This window comes from Neoarius graeffei, chromosome 22 (genome assembly GCF_027579695.1).
Source record: "Neoarius graeffei isolate fNeoGra1 chromosome 22, fNeoGra1.pri, whole genome shotgun sequence".
Taxonomy (NCBI): Eukaryota; Metazoa; Chordata; class Actinopteri; order Siluriformes; family Ariidae; genus Neoarius; species Neoarius graeffei.
This window is the reverse complement of record NC_083590.1, coordinates 8,302,126-8,317,749: the sequence shown is the minus strand read 5'-3', so window position 1 is coordinate 8,317,749 and position 15,624 is coordinate 8,302,126. Positions and strand designations below refer to the sequence as shown.

The following is a 15,624-nucleotide window of genomic DNA, read 5'->3' as shown; positions in this document are numbered from 1 at the left end:
TGTATCTTCAACCCAACACATTCACAAACAAAAAGTCGCCAAATTTATGAAAACATCAATTTATCGTCGATTTCCTCACGAGTGACAGACGGAGATTTACGTCGCGGTTTTGGTTCTCTGTGTCCCGTTTGGAGCTCGGATCAAAAATACGAGCGGTGGATTTCCCGTTAAAACACTCGCATCCACTAGAATAAATATATAAAACGTATAGAGTTTTACTGGGAAATCCACCACTGGTGAAACGTTTTTGCATTTGTTTGCATCGCTCACTCGTGAACATGTTCACCACTTAAGGATAAACTTCATATCTTCACACCACTGCGTAAGATCAGATATTTATAAATATAAGATTTCTTAGAAAGAAAAACTTGACAGAAAACCAGTAGAAAATTATTTTCCTAAGTGAATCTGAAGACGATCGAGTCTTCAGATCGATCTATGACTCCGTGGAAAATTTATGTCATTATAAACATCCACAAAGTGCAACGTGCGCACCGCATGACAAAATACTGCAGATCTCACTGTGTGTGTGCGTGTGTGAGAGAGAGAGAGAGAGAGAGGGAGTGAGCGAGCGCTTAGCTGCCACAAAGATTTGATCCCTTAAGTTGATGAATAAAGCTAGACTACGCAAAACACACACTTGTGAGGTTGCTGGTCGTCTCTCGTGAGTCTTGATATAAACGAGCTGCCGCGGTGTGGAATGTGGACGAGACGCTGGAGACGATTCTGGGTGGAAATCATGTGTGCGTTTGTACAAGCTATATCATCTCTCTCTTTCACACACACACACACACACGCGTGCTCAGATCGCAAGTGCTGTCTGTGTGTGTGTGTAAATATGCACTGCAGTCTTCTGGGAAGTTGGAGAAATGTGTATTTGGTGTAAAACAGGAAATAACGCCAACGTCCTCATGAACGGAAAAGGAGATGGGCGGAGTCTGCAAGTGGGTGGAGTTGTGATCCTGGGAACAGCAGGACATCAGTTCGAGGGTTTTATATTGAAGAGTCAGTAACGGACATGATGGGGGAGGGGTTAATAAGAGAGACAGACAATGAGAAGTGGAGCTGTGAGAAAGGGGGCGTGGCTCATGTTAATGCCTAGTCCTGATTGACAGCAGTGGGCGTGTCCGCGCCAGCTGTTCCATGAGGATCAGGGGCGGTGCTGGGCTGCTCCTCCAGTTTCTGTCGTTTACTCTCTGGCTGCTCGCTCTCTCCGTTCTGTCGTTTAGTGGGCAGAGACGCCGAGACGGCTGCGTGGGCCGCCAGCAGCTGGAGGGGACTGGACACTGGGGGCGGGGACACACACACACACACACACAGAGAACGAGATTAATGTAAGAATAACAAAGTGAAATTTTTAAAAAAAGTCAACAAAACCTAATATAAAGAAGAAAATAAATTTAAGATCTAAATGTCAAGAAATAATAGAAATAGAATATAAATTTCTAAAATAAAAAAAATGTTTTTTTTAAAAAGTCCTCTGTGTGTGTGTGTACCAGTGCTAGCCGTAGCGACGGGCAGCGCGTGTGCGCCGTTCTGTGTGATGGTTCTGATGGGCAGTTGGTGCTGACCCAGTGGGGCTTGCTGCACTATGGTAACCGTCTGGAGGGGCGGGGCTGTGCTGCTCTGGATGATCCGATTGGCCGAGCCAAAGGATGTGTGGGTGATAGTGGGGACGGCTTCAACTTTCACTGCGGATGCAGACAGAGACACCGAACTGAGTGAAAACACACACACACAAACACACACACACACACACACAAACACACAGCTCTACAGCCTGTATACCAAGGCATGAGCTCTGACCTTTGCCCTCTGAGTGCACAGCTCCGTTCTCCTGAGGTTGAGGTGTGTTTGGAGGTTTAGCAGCACTGATGGGGATCTGATGGAGAACGTGGAGAGTCTGCATCACCGTCTGAGGAGCAGCCGAGGAGGAGGAGAACACCATGGGTCTCTGAACCGCGATAAACACCGGAGCACTGCTCACCGGGGAACCTATACACACACACACACACGTTTATTTGTTCAGGATACATGTCCAGTATGAGGTGTATTCCATGCTAGCTGAGATTAGCGTGTACCGGGCGTGGCCTGTGCCAGGTGAGCCTCCTGGATCACGGCCAGTTTCGGCTGTATGGCAGCGACAGTGACAGGGGGCGGGGCAGGGGCCGAGTCTGTCTCCAAGGGAACAGGCGAGCCCTCTCGTGACAGGCTGTCAGGGGTGTGGACGCCGCTGGAGTGGGCGGAGAGAACCCCAGAATGGCTGGGTGACGACGGGGCGCTCCTGTAACGAGGTCAAAGTGAACACATTTTTAAAAAATTAAAAAGATAAATTTCAATCGAAACATGCGCAAGCATTAAACTCTGTGTTCAGGTTATTTTGATATAAAATGGAGGCTACATTCTTCAGAAAATACAATAACTTTCAGCTGAAAAGACAGAGAGAGAGAGAGTACAAAAAAACCCACAAAATAAAACTAAAAAACAAAAAAGGAACAAAGTTGCAAGAAAGAATAAAAAAAAACCATGCAAAATAAAAAATAAAACGAAATGAAAAGATAAACAAGCAATAAATGTGTCAGGGAAAAGAGAAACAAACTGCCTGAAATTTGCAAAAATAAACAGAATAAAAACAAAACAGATTAAAAAAAACCCTAAACATATAATGAAAACAAAATAATTAAAAAAACGAAATGATTTAAGAAACTGTAAATGCGAATGATAAAGATAAAAAAAGGTAATATAAAATTAATTAAAAGGTAGTAAAGGAACAACTCTGATGTAGGAAATAATGAAAGAAATGTAAAAACATGAATATGCAAAAAGAAAAATAAACAAACCAAAAAGTTGCAAGAAATAATAAAAAAAAAATAAAACTAATGCAAAATTAAAAAAAGAAAACCATAAAAAAACTGATCTAATAAACAAAATAAATAAGCAAAAGAATAAATAAATCAACCAAAAAAAACTTATTTAAGCAATTGTAAATGCTAAAGAAAAAGTAAAGATAAAATTATAAAAATAAATAAAACCCCAAAACAATTAATTAAAAAAAAAAGTCGAGGAACAAAGCACTGATGTAAGAAGTAATGAATAAATGTACAAAATTATGCTTTAATATAAGCGCAATAAATCAATGTAGAAAACAAACAATGTGATGTAAGGAAGAAGGAACAACAAAAGGTAAAGAATCGTTTAATTCTTTCCTCTTTGCTTTTTCTTTCGTGTGGAAATGAAGCTGTAATATCAGGACACAGCCACCAGGTGGAGCCAAAGCACCGCACTGATCATTCCGAACAGTAGTACGGCTGCGTGACGGAATGAATAAGCGCGTTGAATTTATCTGTAAGCTCCGCCCACCTGGAGGAGAGCCGTCCGGGGGGGGTCCTGAAGCAGGGCACGCCGCGCGGTCTGCGCTTTCGGAAGGCCTGGTCGAGGAGCTTCCCCTCCGAGGACGGATCTATCCTCCAGAACGAGCCCTTCCCCGGCTCCTCCTGAGAGCGCGGCACCTTGAAGAAGTACCGGTTCAGAGACAGGTTGTGCCGGATCGAGTTCTGCAATACACACACGCGCACACAAACGAGTCATGTGTTCCTCGTAAAATAACACCTTCTGACCAATCAAAATCCAGGATTCATCAGCGCTGCGAGGTAAAATGGTGTGTGTGTGTGTGTGTGTGGTGTGTCTGACCTGCCAGCCCTTATCTGCACTCCTGTAGTAGGGGTAGTTCTTGGTGATGTGTGTGTAGATGCCATTGAGTGTGAGCTGTTTGTCCGGTGTGAGCGTGATGGCCTGCACGATCAGCTGCGCGTACGAGTACGGAGGTTTAGCATCATCCTGCAGAGACAAACGGAGAGAACACACCTTTATAACACACACACACACACACACACACACACACACACACACACACGTGTGTGAGAGCTCTTACTTTGGGACTGTCTCCTCCTGAAGCCTCTTTATCATTCTCCGAGTGAGAGTTATCGTTCATCAGGTGCAGGTCTGAGGACATGATCCGGCCCACTTTGTAACCCGAAGACCCGGCACCGCGGGGACTCGACGGACACGAGTTAGCAGCACTGAGAGAGAGAGAGAGAGATGATTCTCAGAGCTGTCACAGCTTTATAATACACAGAGAGCACACTGGTCATGTGATCACATTCCTCCACAGACACCCTGCGCTATTAACACAATGGAAATCATCTGCACCAATGAAGCAAGCGACCACCATCATCACCACCACCATCAGCTCCAAACCTCTGATCCACAGAGCTAAAGAAAGAGGCAGCAGAGGACGGTCAGTTTAGCCGACTTTGGAGCTCTACTTCAGGTTAAAATGACACTCGGGCACTATGCTTTTCGATCAATCGTCAGGTCAAAGGGTTTGTTTGTTGGAGAACTGGACCGCATGAGTCTGACGGGCGTGGCCAGCCTCAGCGCACTCTGCCGAACTTCCCCTCTCACCTCACTCTCGTGGAGCAGTGTGTGCTCGCGAAAGTCCTAATGTGTGCTTAGGAATGAGTGTGGTTTGGTAGAAAGGAGAGGATTTTCTTCACTTGTGTTATTTATTTATATACGTCCATGTTCGTTAATCTGTATTAGATCAACCCGCAGAACTGGCCACGCCCATCAGCTCAAAGTTGGAGTAAATTTAAAAATTTATAAATATATTATATATATCACACACACTTTCTCCATATCACGTACAGGTTACTGCTTCCTGTTTTAAACGCTCTCAAATGTCACAGACTAGGAGACAGCTGTGCTCTCTTTGTATTTTTAAATTTACGAAAATATACATCACTGACTAGAAGTATTGGAACCCTTTTACCCCATCCATTTGCTCTCAGTAATGAATGAAATGATAAAACGGATCACAAAACAACCTGTTCTCACACTCGCTGTGGCATGTTCTTTATTACTTTCCTTATTTACTACGTTCCTTTGCACTTATATATATATTTATTACTTGATTGTTACCTCGTCCATGTACGCATTTTATTTTATTCCTGATATCACTCTTTCCTCTTGCTGATTTCCACAGTCCCCGTGTCAAAATTTCCACATAACTGCATTTAGTATAAATACTGAGGTGATTGTAGGAAATTGTGCGCTCTGATTGGTCGAGAGATTTGAAAATGGCGGCCAATCGCGTCGTCACTGTAAGTCAGGAAGAATTACAAAAATTATAGCCGCAAGTGGCGACGAAGGGCCCGAGTGCCTCCAGTATACCAAATCTGGCATGAATCCAACAAACTGCTTCGGAGGAGAACGTCAAAACGTAATATGTCAAAACGCGCAAAACCAAAAATAACTCACTTCCTGTTGAGTACGGTGAATACAATGTAACGTAATGTAATGTAATGTGACCTCAACGACTCTCCTCAGGGCTGCTTTTGGTCCACTCGAGGATAAAGACCTGGAACTCCCCACTAATCAGACAGAACTCAAGCAGCCTTTCGGATGGGCGATGAAACACCTTCAAGGATTTCAGGCGAGTCCCGTTGCCTTCTGTGGCAGCGGGGGTGTGGTCAAGCGCCGGTCTGTGACAGGAGGGCGGAGTCAGGGAAGGTAAGTGGCAGAATCACTACACCTGAGAGCAATTAACCTGTGTTTGTGTGTCTTCCCAGTGACCGCGCCCTATATAAGGAGGGAGAACGAGAGCAGAAAGGATCCCTGAACAAGACCGCCAGTTGTGTGTGTGTCTGTTCGAGTTCAGAATTGCGAAACTGAAAAGTGTAGCAATAAACGCTATTTTGAACCTGATCTCTGTCCTGCCGTCCTCTGTGCTCCACCCACCAATACTGAACCGCTACAGTGGTGCTGAAACCAGGGAGAAGAATTGTGGAGCACAGCAGCTGATCAGCCCCATGGAGTCCTCCCCGTTCGCCGACCTGGTCCACGCCCTCGCCACCGCCCAACAATGCCAGCCCCAGGCGCTAGTCACCCTCCGAAAGGAACAAGAACGGCGCTTTGAGGCCCTGGTGCTGGCCCAGCAAGAAGATCGGGAGGCGTTCCGGCACCTCCTCGTGTCGGCGGGGTCCACCAGCGCTCCCATCGCGGGCCCGTCCCCCCTCACCGTAATCAAGATGGGTCCGCAGGACGACCCCGAGGCTTTTATCACGCTCTTCGAGCAAGTCGCAGAGGCCTCGGGGTGGCCGATGGAGCAGCGCGCCTCCTTCCCCTGCTAACGGGAGAGGCACAGTTGGCCGCGCTACAGCTCCCCGCCGACCGCCGGCTGGCCTCCAGCGCGTGGGGCGCACCCCGGAACAGCAGCGCCAGCGCTTCCGTGCCTTGCGCTTGGAGGAAGTCGGCCGGCCGTTCGCGTTTGGCCAGCAACTCCGGGACGCCTGCTGGTGGTGGCTGAGGGCCAACAACCGTGACGCCGAGGAGATCATCGATCAGGTGGTGCTGGAGCAGTTCGTTGCGCGCTTGCCAGCAGGAACCACAGAGTGGGTCCAGTGCCACCGCCCGGCGTCACTGGATCAGGCCATCGAGCTGGCGGAGGACCATTGGGCGGCTGTTCCAGCGGCAGGACAGCAGACCGCCTCTTCTCTTCTCTCTCTCCCTCCTCCTGTGTCCCGTCCTCGCCCCATTCCCCCACCGCGAAGGCGGGGGCCGGCACCACCCCAGCCGGCCCGCCGCACCCGCGGTGCCCTCCCATTTCTCCCTTCTGTGTCTGTCTCTCCCCCCCGTCAGGTGAGTGAGCCCCAGAACACCGGTGCAGAGGGAAAGCCCGGGCCGGTTTGCTGGCACTGCGGGGAACCGGGCCACCTCCAACAGCAGTGCACGGCAATGGAGGTGGGCGCGGTGGTTCGGATCCCTGATGCGCCAGAAGCCGCCCTCAATCAGGCCGGAGTGTATCGCATACCGGTGAGTATCCAAGGGGATACATATCAGGCGTTGGTGGATTCCAGTATTAATCAGACCTCAATTCACCAAAGCCTGGTGCAAAACGAGGCATTGGGGGTAGCACAGGGGGTGAAGGTGTTGTGTGTGCACGGGGACGTTCACAGCTACCCTTCGGTGTTGGTCCACATTTTTTTTCGAGGGGAAAAATTTATAGTGAAGGCGGCGGTTAATCCTCGCCTTACCCACTCTTTAATTTTGGGGACTGATTGGCCGGGATTCCGGGATTTAATGACACGCTTAGTAGAGAGTGGGTCCTGCCATTTAGCAGGGGGAGGTCCCGGTGTCGCTTTGGCGGGAGCAGCTGTCACAGCCGTCTACATCATCTCCGCATCAGAGTGAGGAGCCGCCGGCCCCTCCTCTCTCTATTGGGGAAGCCCTCGCAGATTTCCCATTAGAGCAATCGCGAGACGAGACTCTGCGGCATGCGTTTGACCAAGTGAGAGTAATCGATGGTCAAACGCTCCAGCCGAACGCCACCCCATCCTTCCCCTACTTTGCGATTATGAAGGATAGGTTATACTGAGTGACGCAGGACACTCAAACTAAAGAGCGAGTCACGCAACTTTTAATTCCAAAGAGCCGCCGGGAATTGGTATTCCAGGCGGCTCACTTTAATCCCATAGCTGGACACTTAGGGCAGGATAAGACACTAGCCCGAATAATGGCCTGATTCTATTGGCCGGGGATTCGCGGCGATGTTTGTAGGTGGTGTACGGCGTGCCGCGAATGCCAGTTAGTAAATCCAGCGGCCATTCCAAAAGCGCCTTTGCGCCCTCTACCTTTAATTGAGACCCCGTTTGAAAGAGTTGGGATGGATCTCGTCGGGTCATTAGATCGGTCAGCACGAGGGTACCGCTTTATATTAGTTCTGGTGGACTATGCAACACGATACCCGGAAGCAGTGCCTCTGCGCAATATCTCAGCACGCAGTATTGCGGAGGCGCTCTTCCACGTTATCTCCCGAGTTGGAATCCCGAAAGAGATTCTGACTGATCAAGGCACCACGTTTATGTCACGGACACTGCGCGAACTGCATGGGTTATTGGGGATTAAGCCGATCCGCACCAGCATGTATCACCCACAAACGGATGGCTTAGTTGAACGGTTCAACCGCACCCTTAAAAATATAATTTAAAAATTCGTAAGTGAGGACGCACGTAATTGGGATAAGTGGCTCGAGCCCTTGCTGTTTTCAGTGCGAGAGGTCCCCCAAGCCTCCACGGGGTTCTCCCCATTCGAATTATTATATGGGCGTAAGCCGTGTGGCATTCTAGATGTGCTGCGGGAAAATTGGGAGGAGGGACCTTCACAAAGCAAGAACGAAATTCAATACGTTATGGACCTGCGCGCAAAACTCCACACCCTCACCCACTTAGCCCAGGAGAATTTGCAGCAGGCCCAAGAACGGCAAACCCGCCTGTACAACAAGGGTACGCGCCTTAGAGAGTTTGCACCGGGAGATAAAGTACTCGTACTGTTGCCCACATTGAGCTCCAAATTGGTCGCCAAGTGGCAAGGACCCTTTGAGGTCACACGGCGAGTTGGGGACGTCAACTATGAGGTGAGGCGAACGGACAGGGGTGGGGCGCTACAGATTTACCACCTCAATCTGCTTAAACTCTGGAATGAGGAGGTCCCCGTGGCGTTGGTGTCGGTGGTTCCGGAGAAGGCGGAGCTGGGGCCGGAGGTTCAAAAAGGGGCATTGGCGTCGGGTATCGCTCCGGTCCCCTGTGGAGACCACCTCTCCCCGACCCAGCTCGCGGAGGTCGCCCAGTTGCAGACCGAGTTTTCGGATGTGTTCTCGCCCCTGCCCGGTCGCACTAACCTCATAGAGCACCACATAGAGACGCCCCCGGGAGTGGTAGAGCATAGCCGCCCTTACAGGCTACCCAAACACAAAAAAAAGGTGGTTCGGGAAGAACTCGAGGCCATGCTCGAAATGGGCATCGTCGAGGAGTCCCACAGTGACTGGAGCAGCCCGGTGGTCTTGGTACCCAAGGCCGACGGGTCAGTCCGGTTCTGTGTGGACTATAGAAAAGTCAACGCGGTGTCTAAATTTGATGCGTACCCAATGCCTCGGATTGATGAGTTGCTCGATCGACTAGGCATGGCTCACTTTTATTCGGCACTGGATCTGACAAAGGGATACTGGCAGATCCCCTTGACTCCTCTATCCCGAGAAAAAATGGCCTTTTCCACACCGTTCGGATTACACCAATTCATCACACTTCCTTTTGGGCTGTTTGGGGCGCCCACTACGTTTCAGCGGCTGATGGACAGGGTCCTCCACCCCCACGCCACGTATGCGGCCGCTTACCTAGATGACATCATCATCTATAGTAATGACTGGCCGAGGCACCTCAAACATCTAAGGGCCGTCCTTAGGTCGCTGAGGCGAGCGGGGCTCACAGCCAACCCAAAGAAGTGTGCGACTGGGCGGGTGGAAGTACGGTATCTGGGCTTCCACTTGGGCAACGGGCAGGTGCGTCCCCAAATTAATAAGACGGCAGCAATTGCGGCCTGCCCGAGGCCCAAGACCAAAAAGGGGGTGAGACAGTTCCTGGGGCTGGCTGGCTATTACCGTAGGTTTATACCTAATTATTTGGACGTCACCAGCCCGCTGACTGATCTTACTAAAAAGGGGGCACCAGATCTGATCCAGTGGACGGAGCAATGCCAGAGGGCTTTTTCTGAGGTAAAGGCTGCACTGTGTGGGGGCCACTTTTACACTCCCCTGACTTTTCTCTCCCCTTTATGTTGCAGACCGATGCATTGGACAGAGGGCTGGGGGCGGTTTTGTCCCAGGAGGTGGAGGGGGAGGACCGCCCCGTCCTGTATATCAGCAGGAAGCTGTCGGTGCGTGACGGGCGCTACAGCACCATAGAGAAAGAGTGTCTGGCCATCAAGTGGGCGGTCCTCGCCCTCCGGTACTACCTGCTGGGGCGCCCTTTCACCCTCTGTTCAGACCACGCGCCCCTCCAGTGGCTCCACCGCATGAAGGATGCCAACGCGCGGATCACCCGTTGGTATCTGGCACTCCAGCCCTTTAATTTCAAGGTGGTCCACAGGCCGGGAGTGCAGATGGTCATGGCGGACTTCCTCTCCCGTCAAGGGGGGGGGGGGGGGGGGGGGGGGAGGAGGAGGAGTCGGCTGCAGGCCGGACGGCCGCCCGGCCTGAGTCGGGCGGTGGGGGTATGTGGCAGCGAGGGCGTGGTCAAGCGCCGGTCTGTGACAGGAGGGCGGAGTCAGGGAAGGTAAGTGGCAGAATCACTACACCTGAGAGCAATTAAACTGTGTTTGTGTGTCTTCCCAGTGACCACGCCCTATATAAGGAGGGAAAACGAGAGCAGAAAGGATCCCTGAACAAGATGCCAGTCGTGTGTGTGTCTGTTCGAGTTCAGAATTGCGAAACTGAAAAGTGTAGCAATAAACGCTATTTTGAACCTGATCTCTGTCCTGCCGTCCTCTGTGCTCCACCCACCAATACAGAACCGCTACACCTTCTTTAGCACTGACAATTTACGATGACCTGGACGACTGAGAACCTTCACTGACTCTCTAATACAACATACGTTACAATTCTGTTGGTCTCGGGGCACCGCACACACCCACAAAATTTGACACGGATAGGTGAAACTACAACCCCGATTCCAAAAAAGTTGGGACAAAGAACAAATTGTAAATAAAAATGGAATACAATGATGTGGAAGTTTCAAAATTCCATATTTTATTCAGAATAGAACATAGAAACATCTCAGTTTATGTTTAAACTGAGAAAATGTATCATTTAAAGAGAAAAATTAGGTGATTTTAAATTTCATGACAACACATTTCAAAAAAGTTGGGACAAGGCCATGTTTACCACTGTGAGACATCCCCTTTTCTCTTTACAACAGTCTGTAAACGTCTGGGGACTGAGGAGACAAGTTGCTCAAGTTTAGGGATAGGAATGTTAACCCATTCTTGTCTAATGTAGGATTCTAGTTGCTCAACTGTCTTAGGTCTTTTTTGTCGTATCTTCCGTTTTATGATGCGCCAAATGTTTTCTATGGGTGAAAGATCTGGACTGCAGGCTGGCCAGTTCAGTACCCGGACCCTTCTTCTACGCAGCCATGATGCTGTAATTGCTGCAGTATGTGGTTTGGCATTGTCATGTTGGAAAATGCAAGGTCTTCCCTGAAAGAGACGTCGTCTGGATGGGAGCATATGTTGCTCTAGAACCTGGATATACCTTTCAGCATTGATGGTGTCTTTCCAGATGTGTAAGCTGCCCATGCCACATGCACTAATGCAACCCCATACCATCAGAGATGCAGGCTTCTGAACTGAGCGCTGATAACAACTTGGGTCGTCCTTCTCCTCTTTAGTCCGAATGACACGGCGTCCCTGATTTCCATAAAGAACTTCAAATTTTGATTCGTCTGACCACAGAACAGTTTTCCACTTTGCCACAGTCCATTTTAAATGAGCCTTGGCCCAGAGAAGACGTCTGCGCTTCTGGATCATGTTTAGATACGGCTTCTTCTTTGAACTATAGAGTTTTAGCTAGCAATGGCGGATGGCACGGTGAATTGTGTTCACAGATAATGTTCTCTGGAAATATTCCTGAGCCCATTTTGTGATTTCCAATACAGAAGCATGCCTGTATGTGATGCAGTGCCATCTAAGGGCCCTTAGATCACGGGCACCCAGTATGGTTTTCCGGCCTTGACCCTTATGCACAGAGATTCTTCCAGATTCTCTCAATCTTTTGATGATATTATGCACTGTAGATGATGATATGTTCAAACTCTTTGCAATTTGACACTGTCGAACTCCTTTCTGATATTGCTCCACTATTTGTCGGTGCAGAATTAGGGGGATTGGTGATCCTCTTCCCATCTTTACTTCTGAGAGCCGCTGCCACTCCAAGATGCTCTTTTTATACCCAGTCATGTTAATGACCTATTGCCAATTGACCTAATGAGTTGCAATTTGGTCCTCCAGCTGTTCCTTTTTTGTACCTTTAACTTTTCCAGCCTCTTATTGCCCCTGTCCCAACTTTTTTGAGATGTGTTGCTGTCATGAAATTTCAAATGAGCCAATATTTGGCATGAAATTTCAAAATGTCTCACTTTCGACATTTGATATGTTGTCTATGTTCTATTGTCAATACAATATCAGTTTTTGAGATTTGTAAATTATTGCATTCTGTTTTTATTTACAATTTGTACTTTGTCCCAACTTTTTTGGAATCGGGGTTGTATACACCAGGCAAAAGTCTCAATGACATGCGGGGGCACTACGGAGTCCCCTAGACAGACCCGGAGCCAAACGTCCGTCTCTGAGGAGCGATGACCAGGACTGACATGTGTACCAAATTTCATGAGTTTTCACCCATGGGAACCATTTCAAAAATGGACAAGCCTTGAAGAAGAATCCTTCAGAGAACAACAGGGCCGTGTACCTCCAGTCCTCCGGCCCTAACGATGAAAGACAATTCTGTTCCTAAAAGCACTAAAGATGCTCTGAAGTTTGGTCTAAACTGTTCAAAGGGAAGGTGGAACTGGGATTTATTTTTATTTCAAAAGAAAGTGGTTTATGCGACTCGGCGTAGATCAGTGACGCACCGTTACTTTTGAAGCTTGAAATGTTTTTTTTTTTTTTAAATATGATTTTTTTTAAATGCTCACCTGTGTATTTATACTAAAACAATGATGCACTTCAGTCTCAGTGAACATCGAGGAATAATAACTTGGACTTTGGTGAGTAATTGTTAACGTCTACAAACATAAATGTTTTATTTTTACTTAAACGTGCATCGGATTTCTTCCTGAAGAGGAAAAAAATAATTTTGGAAAATAAAAAGATAATTAAAAATAATTTAAAATTTGTAAAATATTTGCGGGCAGCATGGTAGCGTAGTGGTTAGCACTGTCGCCTCACAGCAAGAAGGTCCGGGTTCGAGCCCCGTGGCCGGCGAGGGCCTTTCTGTGCGGAGTTTGCATGGTGTCCGCATGGGTTTCCTCCGGGTGCTCCGGTTTCCCCCACAGTCCAAAGACATGCAGGTTAGGTTAACTGGTGACTCTAAATTGACCGTAGGTGTGAATGTGAGTGTGAATGGTTGTCTGTGTCTATGTGTCAGCCCTGTGATGACCTGGCGACTTGTCCAGGGTGTACCCCGCCTTTCGCCCGTAGTCAGCTGGGATAGGCTCCAGCTTGCCTGCGACCCTGTAGAAGGATAAAGCGGCTACAGATAATGAGATGAGATGAGATGTCTGACTCTGTCAGAAGCGTACCGTGGCGTCATTTATCGAATCCCAACTCAATAACTCCATCGCGCTGCTCAGCCTCCTCCATCACAGTCACAGGTTCCAAAGCGTCCTGACAGATACACGGCTCGGAACACGCCGGAGTGGTGTGTGTCTGAGCAGGAAACTCACTCCCGAGGCTTTATGATTAACCGCGAGACATCGCACTCGGTGTCGACCGCAGTGGTTTTGGAAAGTGGAGTCAGTGATGGGGTTTAGTTTTAATTCTGGAAATCACAGTCCAACATGAGGAAAGTTATTTTACTGGTTATTCGGTCTGTACAGGTTTCAGCGGTCAGGCTGCGGAAAATTCACGACAAAACGTCCTTAGACGGATTTAAATAACGGTTCTCAAAGTGCGCGTGTGTGTGTGTACACGTACCTGATGGTCCCAGTGGGCGAAGGCAGAGGGCTCATGAGGTGTGTGATGTTATCAGGGATGTTGATTGACAGCGGGGAGATCTGAGGCTGCACCGCCTTCACCGGAGACTCCGCCTCTTTTGGCTCCTTCTTCACCCGCCCCAACGCCGTGAAGGTGATCTTTATGCTTGTACTGGGAAAACGGAACGTGCACCTGCACACACACACACACACCATACATCTCTCAGGGTAGTGGTGTGTCTCGCAATGAAGCTCTGGCAGTTTTGTGTGTGTGTGTGTGTGTGTGTGTGTGTGTGTGTGTGTGTGTTTTCCAGCTGTCCACACAACCAGTGATCTGTGGGGTCCAAACACCCTTCAGAAGTTCTCACAAAGTTCCACAGAACACGAGATCAAAAACAAACCCCATGTCAAGGATTCGAGACGATACATCAATTCTAACCCCGCCCACCGAGCGCTGAAAGCTGATTGGCTGGCGTCAGCCATGTTTTACGACGTGCCCCGTGCTTGCTACATGGAGCTTCGATGCTGCTCGAGTGGCGTCACAGGAGTCTCAGCTGTAGGGCTCATTAGAATATTAGGCCACGCCCATGAGGACAGTCTCTGAGCCGTGTGATTGGTGCGTTCAGCAGCCGTCTGAGCACATTATTACACTTCAGCTTGGCTGAATGTTCATGAACACACACACACAGGCCTGGTTTCTTCTGAACACTGAGAACTGGAGCGAAACCACGCTGTCTCGCGATACTCCTGTCCCAAAACAGTGTGTGTCCGTGTAAACATTACGGCAGAGGGAAAAAAAATTTAAACACGTCCTGACAAGGAGCCTCTGTTATGCATTTTAAAATCTCACCAAGGCACACCCATAAACACACTCACCGGCCACTTTAATAGGAACTTGTTGTTGAGTCTAAGATCCCTGTTCTTGGCTGCAGGAGTGGAACCCAGTGTGTTCTTCTCTCTCCGTTGCATGCTGAGATGCTTTTCTGCTCACCACGGTTGTAAAGAGTGATTATATGAGTTACTATATCCTTCCTGGCAAAAAAAGCTCGAACCAATCTGTCCATTTTCTGATCTCTGACCCTCTCTTATCAACAAGGCGTTGGTTTCCACCCACAGAACTGGCGCTCACTCACTCAGTGTTTTTTGTTTTCTGCACCATTCTGTGTAAACTCTACAGACTGTTGATTGTGTGTGAAAACCCCAGGAGGAGATCAGCAGGTTCGGAAATACTCAAACTAAAAATGCTCACCTGGCTCAAACCAACACCCAGACCGCAGAGAGAGAGAGAGAGAGAGAGAGAAAGTCACACTTCACTGTGAGATCACACTGTTTCCCGTTCTGATGTTTGAACATTGTGAACATTAACTGAAGCTCTTGATTTGTATCTGCGTGATTTGATGCATCGAGCGATCGGCTGATGAGAGACCTGCAGAAAACAGAACAGCGGGTGGATATCGGGGTGTTCCTAATAAAGTGTTCGGTGAGATAGATATCTATACACGTTTTTTTTTTTTTTTTTTTGCTTCACAAATTGTTCGCAGGATTTAAATCTGGTTTTTCAGCCATTTTGACCTTCGTCCTGCATTTATTAAATAACTGTTACTCTAATTCACATCGCGCACACACACACACCTTCTGTTAAAGACAAACAAGGAAGTGGGTGTGGTGTGTGTGTGTACACATAATCTCTCTGGTTATGACAGTAAAGTGTTTTGTCTCAGTGTGTGAGGCGAAACGCTGGTTTTCTCTCTCTCACACACACACACACGCAGAGAGAGCGAACATCAACCTTGACACTGTGTCCAAGACCCGGGTTGTTTATTTACTCTACTGCACCGACCTTTATCGTTTACACACATACAGTCATTAAAGCAGTAAAAGTAATGTGTGACACACACACACACACACACACACACCAGGGCTCTGAGTGAATTATATAGAAAAATAAATGCTAAATTAATTAAATCGGGGTGGCACGGTGGTGTAGTGGTTAGCGCTGCCGCCTCACAGCAAGAAGGTCTGGGTTCGAGCCCCGTGGCCA

At 48.4% G+C, this 15,624-nt stretch overlaps 1 protein-coding gene across 1 annotated transcript in view; it reads right to left on the bottom strand.

The window, feature by feature from the left end:
- Positions 1-857: 857 nt before the first annotated feature.
- Positions 858-15,624, bottom strand: part of LOC132870610 (forkhead box protein K2-like) — a 21,379-nt gene continuing 6,612 nt past the window's right edge. The window contains exons 2-9 of the mRNA XM_060904317.1: positions 13,585-13,776; positions 3,932-4,079; positions 3,691-3,837; positions 3,361-3,554; positions 2,082-2,284; positions 1,807-1,995; positions 1,497-1,691; positions 858-1,286 (exon numbers count right to left, since the gene is read on the bottom strand). Of these exons, the coding sequence (XP_060760300.1) occupies positions 1,099-1,286; positions 1,497-1,691; positions 1,807-1,995; positions 2,082-2,284; positions 3,361-3,554; positions 3,691-3,837; positions 3,932-4,079; positions 13,585-13,776 (1,456 nt within the window). The 3' untranslated portion in view covers positions 858-1,098. The remainder of the gene's footprint in view (positions 1,287-1,496; positions 1,692-1,806; positions 1,996-2,081; positions 2,285-3,360; positions 3,555-3,690; positions 3,838-3,931; positions 4,080-13,584; positions 13,777-15,624) is intronic.